The sequence below is a fragment of the Falco naumanni genome, chromosome 3 (genome assembly GCF_017639655.2).
Source record: "Falco naumanni isolate bFalNau1 chromosome 3, bFalNau1.pat, whole genome shotgun sequence".
Taxonomy (NCBI): domain Eukaryota; kingdom Metazoa; phylum Chordata; class Aves; order Falconiformes; family Falconidae; genus Falco; species Falco naumanni.
The window spans coordinates 104,762,982-104,773,164 of NC_054056.1; the positions used below are offsets into that span (position 1 = coordinate 104,762,982).

A 10,183-nucleotide genomic window follows, 5' to 3' on the forward strand; every position below is an offset into this window, starting at 1 on the left:
TTTTTAAAAAGCCTCCAACTACTTTAGCGCGGAGTCGGCAGCAGATGGTGGACACGACCCGAGGTTTCGGCGGGGAGAACGAAGGGATGCGCCAAGCGCGCAGCGCCCGCCTCTAGCTCCGCGCCCGCTCCCGCTCCCCTCCATGAGCCGCCCCGCGTCCCTCCTGCCGGCCGCCCGCTGCCGCAGCGCTCCGGCCAAGCGGCTCCAGCCTCTCCACGACGGCCCCTCCGAAGAAGCTCCGGCCGCCAAGTGCCCTCGCCTGGCTGACTGCGGACCCCCGGACTGCCTCAGCGCACCCGGGTCTCCTTGTTCCCCCGCTTCTCCCGCCGGCGGAGGGGCGGCGGGTCCCAGCCTGATCGCCTCCTACCTGCTGCTGCCGCTGGCCGAGCGGGAGCAGGTGTCCCGGGCGCTGAGCGTCAGCTCCGGACGGGAGCTGCGCTGCAAGGTGAGCGCGGAGCTCCGCGGGCGCGGATGGGGAGCGGGGCGGGGGATCCCTCCCTGCTTGTGGACCCGCACCACCCGGGGGGGAAGCCTGGGCAAACGGGCTGCTCCCCGCTCAGCCGCCGGTGGGGATTTACACGCGCTGGGAGTAAGCCGTAACTCCGGCTTAGCCCCGGAGTACCTTCCCCAAAAGGCTTTGGGGATGCCTCTCCCCCCTTTCTCCCCTCTTTCAATATCAAGTGAACAGGAAGGGTCTCAGATGGTGATTTGTTTTATTCCTCTCCCCCTCCCCCCTTCTCCCCTCTTTCAATATCAAGTGAACAGGAAGGGTCTCAGATGGTGATTTGTTTTATTGCTCTCCCCCCCTTCTCCCCTCTTTCAGTATCAAGTGAAGAGGAAGGGTCTCGGATGGTGATTTGTTTTATTCCTCTCCCCCCCCCTCTTCTCCCCTCTTTCAATATCAAGTGAACAGGAAGGGTCTCGGATGGTGATTTGTTTTATTCCTCTCCCCCCTTTCTCCCGTCTTTCAATACCAAGTGAAGAGGAAGGGTCTCGGATGGTGGTTTGTTTTATTCCTCTCCCCCCTTTCTCCCCGCTTTCGCTATCAAACGGACAGGAAGGGTCTCGGTAAGCGCTGTGCACTGCGCTCTTGCCGAGCCCTGGCTCCCCTCCAGCTCCCTCGTCATTGTTTGGGGAGAGTTGCTACGCGAGTGGCTGCTTTCAACACCCTCGAAAATGAATTTTGCTTTGATTTCCTCTTTACAGGTGTTCCCCCTCAAACACTACCAGGACAAGATCCGGCCTTACATTCAGCTGCCGTCACACAGAAACATCACCGGGGTCGTTGAAGTCATCCTCGGGGACACCAAGGCCTATGTGTTCTTTGAAAAGGACTTTGGGGACATGCACTCCTACGTGAGGAGCTGCAAGAGGCTGAGGGAAGAGGAGGCTGCCCGGCTGTTCAAGCAGATTGTCTCTGCTGTAGCTCACTGCCACCAGTCGGCCATCGTACTTGGTGACCTCAAGCTCAGGAAATTTGTCTTCTCGAATGAAGAGAGGTAAGTGGTTGTCACCGGCCAGCCCTAGGGTGAGTGGCGAGGGAGGAGTGCCACATCTAGAGATGCAAACAGCGTCCCAGGGAGCGGGAGCTGGCACGCCGTGCCAGCTGGGCAGCACCTGTGACCGATCTGAGTAGCTCCCTGTCACATGTGTGTAGTAGGTCACGGCTCTAACTGGTACACACGTACTCTTAGTTAGATCTCGACTGATGAAAGGGAGGAAACTCGCTGGGAGCTTCCTCTCATTCAGCAGAAGTTCAGTGAAACCCGCTGTTAGACAAAGGGATGATAGTTCAGCTCCTCGCTAGTGCCAGAAGATGTCATGTGTGCCACTCATTCAGTGGAAAATGAATAAAAGCAGAGAGAGGGAGAGGAGGGAGGCTGAGGCGTCGTGCTGGGGAGGGGAAGTGGCCGGGTTGGGGGACCGGGACGTGCGAGCAGGGGCAGCAATCCCCAGGAGGGGTCTCCTTGCTGAAATCCCCTGCTGATCAGGGCTGTGCTGCCAACCAAACACCGGCTGTGTCCTTCGAGGCTTTGATCCCTCCTCTGCGACCGGTGGCGGTGCTTTCTGTGCCCCCTGTGCCCGTGGATGTACAGGGAAGGTGGGACGTGGTTAAATATTGCTTTGGGAAGCCTACATCAAAGAAAAGCGCTTCAGTAAAACTTAGCCTAAAGCCTAGGTTTATAGAGAGGAGATACAGAATCCAGTAGTTAAATTTAGATTAGGGAAATAATTCGCTATTTCCCTGGATTGTTTGTTGCCCTTGTAGTGCTGCACCGCACATGGCAGAGCCAGAAATACGTTTTAAATCAGCATAACTGACTCCGACTAGCTGCTTATCCTGTAGAAAGCTAAAAAAAAAAAAAAAAAAGTAAAATCCGTAATGGAGTTGTGCTTAATCTGATGAAACTGGAGATATTACTGAAGCAGAAGAAAACATGATTATTTTTTTTTTTTAACTGGGCTAACGTTTCTTCAGGATATTGTTTATAAATGTGATAAGAAAATTAACCAGCACTGCCCCTCTTAAACAGAAACAACCATATGTTGACATACAAATAAAGTAATTCCTTTGAAGGAAACTATTGCAGCTTTTCCCGCCCATAAGAAGATGAAACATTTGTTGAAATGTTACATTGCACACAGTCTCGCTCATTTGGAAATAATGCGTTGCACAGGCGAGTGTCATGTGCATCACATTTGGCAAGAAGAGGGTTAAGCAATGGCAGGCGGACTCGGGCTCTCCAGCACAGGTGCAGTTTCAGGGCTCCCGCAGCCAATCCCGGGCCCACGGTTGGCGTTGAGTCATATTTTCCGTTTGCAGAACCATTGGGTATTTGGCGAGGTCACGCTGAGGACAGGCTGCAGCCAACGCATCTACACCCCAGCAGGCTGCCAGGCAGTGCAGAGCCCTTCCAGGGCCAGCCGGTGGCTTCCTTGCTGATGCAAAGCTCCCCTTTCCCCCCAAAACGGGATGTCGGGGTGGACCCGCCTCCACTGGGAAGGTGGCAGGTGTGGTGGTGCCCTCTGGAAAGGCCAAAAAAGGGAAAAAAATAAATTACAAAATAAAATACAAAACTCAGGAGAGCAGGTGATAACCGCAAACGTGGAAGGGAGCTGGACTTGGCAAAATCACGCAGCTGGAGGCTGTTTGCTCAAAGCCTTGAGACGCAAATAGCGGTGCGTGTGATGTGTTGTAGCTGATGAAGCCCCTGCAGCAGCAGTGCAACCTGCGTAGATAGAAGGTGACTTGCTGGTGTTCCTCGAGAGCCCTCTCTGGTGTTAAAATCCCCAGCAAATAAAATCAGTAGGCATAGCCGAGCGCCTACCCAATGCACGTAGCTGAGCCTCTATTACACGGATCCAGGAGTCCAGGGAAAGTCTGCGGCAAACTAAAAAGCATTTCCTCTCCTTTTCTTTATGCCGATGTGAGAAGGGGAGGGGGGTTTGCCATGGTCGGGGGCTCGCTGGGCTCGCTTGTGCCTGGGTTGGTATTTCTAACCCTGGCTTCCTTTCCTGCCCTCCCTAGGACTCAGCTGCGGCTGGAGAGCCTGGAAGATACACACATCATCAAAGGCGAAGACGATGCGCTCTCAGACAAGCACGGCTGCCCGGCGTATGTCAGCCCCGAGATCCTAAACACGACGGGAACTTACTCTGGAAAATCGGCTGACGTGTGGAGTTTGGGAGTGATGCTTTATACCTTGCTGGTGGGACGCTATCCCTTCCATGACTCGGATCCTAGCACCCTGTTTTCCAAAATCCGGCGTGGACAGTTCTGCATTCCTGACCACGTCTCCCCCAAAGCCCGATGCCTCATCCGCAGCCTCCTGCGGCGGGAGCCCTCTGAAAGACTCACTGCTCCGGAGATCTTGCTCCACCCTTGGTTCGAGGCGGTCTTGGAGCCTGGATATACAGACCAGGAGACGGGAACTTCGGATCAGATTGTTCCAGAATACCACGGAGACAGTGATGATATTAGTTCCTTCTTCTGTTAACCCCGAAATCTCAAAAACCTCGGCGGTTCTCACCTCCGGCATCTTCGTAGGGTTTCATTTTTCCACGTTTGCAAACTCAACAGCATCTTAAAGTGCCAGTATGGTCAGAAAAGTGACCTTCTTTAAAGTAAACACCAACTCATAGATCTATTCTCCCTGAGCGTACTCAGAGTTTCATCCTCTTGCTCTGCTGGCAGGTCCGTCCCGCCAGCCCTGGAGGACCTGTGCAGCTTTGCAAGAGCCGCCTGGCTTTTCTCCCACCTCGCGCATCCTCCACTGGTGTAACTGGTTGCGTCTTGGCTGCAGAGTCTTACGGCTGGCGAGGTGTGAAGAGGCAGCCCCTTCTGCTTTCCCGTGGTGGCTACGGGGGTGCGGAGCCCCGGCTGCCATGCGGAGTGGGTGGGGAGCACCACGCACGCTTCTAACTGAGCAAATCTGACAGAAATGGCAAAAAGGGGAATCAACTCAGCGCGCCGCACCGGCCAGCTTGCAAAGTAGCTTTCTGACTGTAAGCACACTTGAATGAGGGAAGGAGGTCTTCACCTGCCACGGCCAGCTGCCTGCTCGCTGCTGCTCCTCCAGCTGGTCTTACTTTCAGAGGCACGAAGCTCTTAGATCCACCCATAAGACAAATCACTGCTGTGGCTCTTTCTGAAGCAGAAATCGGTGGATCTCCCAGCTGGATCCCCTCCGATTCCATTCGCTGACCAGGAAAGCATTTTAAATAGACTCAAGCCTCGCGTTACCATGGTGTAGCCTATATAACTTTATGCCCTCAGCGAGCTTGTCAAGTAGCAGGTCTCGTTAGCTCCGAGTGCCAAAACATATCCGTTTACCAAACCGTAACACTATCAGCTGGAGCGCCTTCCCTTGGAAAACGATAAGGGGTATCTTGTACAGTACATGTAAACACAGTTGTGTTTTCCTACAGGCTCAACTCTTAAAAACATCATATCCTTTCTCCTCTTCCCCCCTCCATTCCCTAAAAAATTAGTCTTAAGAGTAAAATCTCCATACGCCCTTAGTTGATCATTCAGGTATGTTGTTTGCCTCCAGCTACATTTTTTTCCCCTTATTTTTTTTTTCCTTTTGCATGATTATTCATAGACTTTCCAATGTGCGTGGATAATGGATATATCGAAATCATTAGCTTCCTGGGTTGGGGGGTAAGTAAAGCTTAGTCCTGCCTAAAATTTCTGCTTCGTTTCACATTTGTGTCCAGTGGCTTATACAAAGAGATGTCCATTCGCTTCAGGCGAGAACACGGCTTCTGAAACAGCCGTGAGGTGGGCAACATGTGTCCCCGACATGACACAGTTCGAGTGAAGTCAATTTAAGGGTTAACCCCCAGCAAGCCACAGTCCCACCACGCTTTGCGAGAATACCATGTATACCTCATGGACTGTGTACTTTGTACATACCTTACTGTTTGGGGTTGTTCGTTGTTTTTTTTTTTTGTTGTTGTACTTTGTTTGTCCTAATAAGAGGTGTCGAAGAGCAATTTAATGTGAATTATTGTTGGCAATACTAACTTGACAGAATCATGAGCATTAAGAGCAGGGCGCTACAGCTCTCCGTTGCACTAAACCTCTCATGATTGCTTGACATTTGTATCTGTGATACAGTTTAACCCTTCTATGAAAAACAGTACCTTTGTATATATTGGTAGAAAACTCTGCCAGAAAAGCTAAAAACACTATGTCCAACTTGTAAATATGTATATGTATGTGGAAACCTGGATGATAAAGTCTGACTTGTAGAAAGTTTTAATAAACTTCGTTTCATAATGTTTGTCCCCATTTCTTGAAGCGGCTCAAGGAGAATGCGGCTGGAGTATATTTGGTTTAATCCGAAAAAATGGGGTTTGGCCTCGAAGAGAATCAGCTCGTTGATGGTCCCTGTGCGTGCTCCATCATGCCCAAGGCGCGGGGGTCTGAGCCCTGACTCCCCCAGCTCTGCCTGGGGTTGAGTCCCCATGGAGATGAGTGGGGACAGGGGCTGGCTCCTGCTTCTTGCAGGCTGGAAAGGGCCTGAGATGTCCCCAGAGCTATGTGAAATGGGGTATCCTATTCATCTCATAAACAAGGGGGGAGAGGAGTTACAGCTCTGGCTCTGAACTTTAGAAGCCCTATTGCCTTTCAGCACGTGCATTCATTTCCATCTGCGCCCCGTGAGCAGAGCACGCTATGGCACCGCAAGGCTGTCATCCTGCACCTGTGTGCGTGGCAATGTGATGCTCAAGCCAGTGGAAAGTCAGATCTCAGGTGTTTAAAAGTGAGCAGCCAGAAAAGCCAGAAGCAGAGGCAGGAGTCGAGAGCATTGGCTTAAACGGGGAGCTGAAGCCAGTGGGCAGGGGCTTGACCCCGCTGCCCGGAGGCAGCGCAGAGGCCGCCCAGTGCTCCCATTGAAAACGAAGGGAAAGATTATTAGGGCTGCTTTTCTTTGTGGTGAGGAGAGAGGAGTATAAATAGCAGCAGTATCAAGGTTAGAGAATGTGCTTTCCTGAAAGAGATCAAGCCACCCTTGCAATCCACCCGGAGCGGTGAGATCATCGCTCACAAGTAGAGAGGAGGAGGAAGAGAGTCTTGATTTTTATTTATACTTTGCCTCATGTTTAACTTTGTCCTTTTGCTTGAAATCTGTTCACTGGAGCAACTGCTACCAGGCAGCTATTCGAGCAGGAGCAACTTTAAAACAGGATTTTGCTTTTAGAAGGCGAGTGGAAAGAGAAAAGGAGGGAGCAGGGACCTGGTCAGTGATGAAGCAAAGTGCACTGACTTTAATTAGGCACCTTGACTCCCACTTTGAGAAACCAGCAATCTGCGCAGTAAGCATATTTTCTTAGCACTTGCTGAGTGAATGTCAGACACCGAAATATCTCAAGTTACTTTACTGATGTTATTCTTGCAAGACCTGTAAAAATACATGCGCCACATAGCCTGCCTGATTAAATTACCCCCTGCCCTACCGTGCTTTCAGGCTTGGACAGAAGCCCTGATGCATCCTTTTAAAACAACTGCAGGAGGTACGTGTTTTGATGGAACCTTGAAAACTTTCAAAACACCTTTTTTTTTTTTTTTTTTTTTTTTTACCCTTGCAGTTAAGTCACCCTTAGTAGGTGAATACGTAGGTCATCCCATGACTTTATTTCACATGAGCTACGCTGCAGAGCAATTAAAATAAACGTCAAATTGTAGTAACATCTGCAAACAGCCTCTGTGTTGCTTTAGGGATTATAATGCAACATCCGTTTGTACAGCAGAATAAATTGCTATTGCTTCGTTACCCCATCGTTTGTATTATTGTATACAAAGTTTCAGAGCATGTTGAAAGAACCAGCATATTAAGTGATTAAACTTTGATGGTGGGTGTGAGAACTTTGATTTATGCAATGCATAATTTCTTTTACATAAATTCTTTTCGAGAGAGTCATAATTTGTCTATTTTTAAATGGTCCTTTTAGATGAGGACTGTACGAATCTTTTATGTATTTCTCAGACCTGGTCACCATTTTCATCTTGAAGTTGCAAGATATAGCTGGCCTCTCTGAAAAGTGCTGGGAGCCTTCAGTCCTCATCCGTTTGCTGCTGAAAACACCAGAAAATTTGAGGTTTTTCACATCATCCTGAGCTCCATCCTAAAATGGCATCAAACCGCCTCCTAGTCAGGATAGATCTTACATCCTATATATATATATTATTATTTTTTATTACCTCTTGATACTTTGGCTACATTTTAGGCATCAGTTCAGTAATTCTCTTTTAAAGTAGCACAGCAGAATTTATAAAACAGCTTCCACTTAAAATGCCAGGTAAAACAGCCAGCTCAGCAAGCTCAAGTTTAAGGTCAACGTCTCTTTGCCAAGCAGGTGATACTGCTGAGGTTATTTGCAGTTAATTAAGAAGGATTGGTAGAGGTTCAGTTCTACCTATGCTAAAAAGTGCCCCGATTTTAGAACACCTTCCAGTCAGTCAAAGGCACTTCTGCATCAATGTATTATTTATGAAAGAACGGGGGTGGGGGGTGGGGGGGGGTGGGGGGGAAGAACAATTTTTTATACAGATGTAAAAGATGAACATTTATTGCACTTGGCTGGGTGGCAAAGCTGGTGCAACGCTCTTCTCTATCTCTGCTTTAATGCACTGGGGGTAGGCCTGAGAGAGAACTTGAAAAACACATTTTATTCTATTAGGGCTGAGTGCATTCTGTCAAGCAAATCTCGTCAGATTATCTCTTTATACAACAGCAGATTTCCCCTCCCCCTTCCCCCCTCCCCCCCTCCTTTTTTTCATGCTATTGCATTCTGTCAGGGGAGAAAAACCCAATGTTTAGCATTATGGCACTGCACAGATTTAGCAGCACAAAGGAAGAAATATCCTATGCAAATGCTTCTTACAAATGTAATGTTTTCCTAGCGAGCGCTGAGAAGAATAGCTTGCCGTGTAACCACGGTCTGAATTAAACCCTTGCAAGAAGTGGCTTTGTTAAATGCAACATCTCTCTGAACTATTGTTGGTAAAAGTACTGTGAAATTTGCAACAGTTCTTACCGTGATTCCTCCATAACTTGCAAAATCCTGTTCTCCAAGTGAAATCCAGAGTTCAGATTTCAGCCAGGATCAAATTTTGTTGCAGCATAATGACAAATCCTTCAGGATATGAGTTCACAGTAGGAATAGGTTTTTGGTTGTTGGTTTTTTTTTTTATGAAGCCAGCTATTTAGAAAATGCCTTAAAGAAAACTCATTAGTTTTCATTGCCCTGTATGTATTTATTTACAGTATTTAACCAGCTAAACAAGCTAATGTGCAGCACTTTATTTCCTAATTTGGCTTTGAAGCCGGAGCAGCCGAAGTATCAATTACATTCTGTCAAATGCAAACATTAACATAACTGTATGAAGCAATCATGTTTCTAACAACAGCAAGCACTGCCCAGAGGACCAAAATAAATAAAATTCATAGAGCAAGAGGTAACGCTTTTCTTTACAGCAGGATTAGGGCTGGCGAGTGCCCGTGCACTTTCCTCTCCAGGGACAAACGTTTGTCTTGCAGGGCTGCGGAGGCAGCTCCAGCGCTGAAATGCAGGTGATTAATAAGGCACTTGCTCACCAAGGGCACGGTCTCATCACGGCGGGCGTGGATTTCTGCATGCAACTCCCACTGTTATTAATGGTTAATTAATGTGTAATTTGCAGAAAGAGATGAAACTGGGACCTCGGCGGTGTGTTGTGAGCACACACATGGGCTTATCGTTCGAAGAAATATCAGGGTGACACGAAGGGTGGATGACAGAAAATAAGTGCGGCATGAATCAGCTGCCCTGTGTTTATCGCACAGTGCTGTTGTGGGAAAACATTCACCTCCACTGACTACCGTCTCCTGCCAACAACAAAAGTTGAGTTTGATAAATTATTAGTGGAGATGTTCTCAGTGGCTTTGCTTAGATTTTACTCCTCTTGCGCAAATTGCAGATTAGGAAAGGATTAAGTAACAACAGTGTGGCTAAAGTATTACACATCATGCTGGCGATTAGCCAAAGAATGTAGCATGCAAAAGCTGACATTGCCTAAGAAATCAAATATAGCTCTGGTCACCACAGAAAATGACTCTTCCCCACCACCTAAAGTAGTTGCTCAGTGTCTCCTGTGTCACCCAGCATCTTGCACCAGCAAATTGTTCATTACAGGGCGTTTTGGTGGGATCTTTTTCCTTTTAAATTTTTATTTTTTCTTTTCTTAGCTTCCAGGTAGTGACAAAGCCATAAACATTCAGATGAATCAGAGAAACCATAAATGTAATTGAGTGTAAAGCCATTGTTGGGCCTTGTGATAACATCCCCATCAAGTCCCGACTTGTCAGATTCATAGTCTCGCTGAGGTTCAAATACTGCGAGTTTTCTTTGCCATGCTAGCAACCGGGGGCAAAGTATCAACATAATTTGCGGCAAGAGGCTGCGCAAGACTCTCATGCCCGATGACAATGGCTTTGCAGATGGGCAGTGGGACGCCTGGTGTGAGTAAGTGTTTCCCCTGGTGAGTAAAGGTGGCAGAATAAGGCTCAGAAATCTCAGCCAGCAGCCTTTATTGCAAAGCAGGGGGGCAACAGCCCTCAAACCCCAGGTGAAAGGGTAAAACCCACCCCGGCGCTTGTGTGAAATTGTCAGCTGACAAGCACGGTGGTGAACC

General features: G+C 48.5%; 1 protein-coding gene and 1 long non-coding RNA gene across 2 annotated transcripts; one reads left to right on the plus strand and one right to left on the minus strand.

The window, feature by feature from the left end:
- The first annotated feature begins 8 nt into the window (after positions 1-8).
- On the plus strand, positions 9-5,785 carry TRIB1 (tribbles pseudokinase 1). Its single transcript, XM_040588004.1, has 3 exons — positions 9-445; positions 1,207-1,499; positions 3,530-5,785. Exons 1-3 carry the CDS (start codon positions 143-145, stop codon positions 3,996-3,998), a joined length of 1,065 nt encoding a protein of 354 aa, XP_040443938.1. The 5' UTR covers positions 9-142; the 3' UTR covers positions 3,999-5,785.
- A 1,339-nt stretch (positions 5,786-7,124) lies between these two features.
- LOC121085389 lies at positions 7,125-9,831 on the minus strand. Its single transcript, XR_005827037.1, has 2 exons — positions 8,548-9,831; positions 7,125-7,585 (listed from the first exon to the last, which is right to left on the minus strand). It is a non-coding gene; the product is annotated as an uncharacterized LOC121085389 (long non-coding RNA).
- Positions 9,832-10,183: the final 352 nt, after the last annotated feature.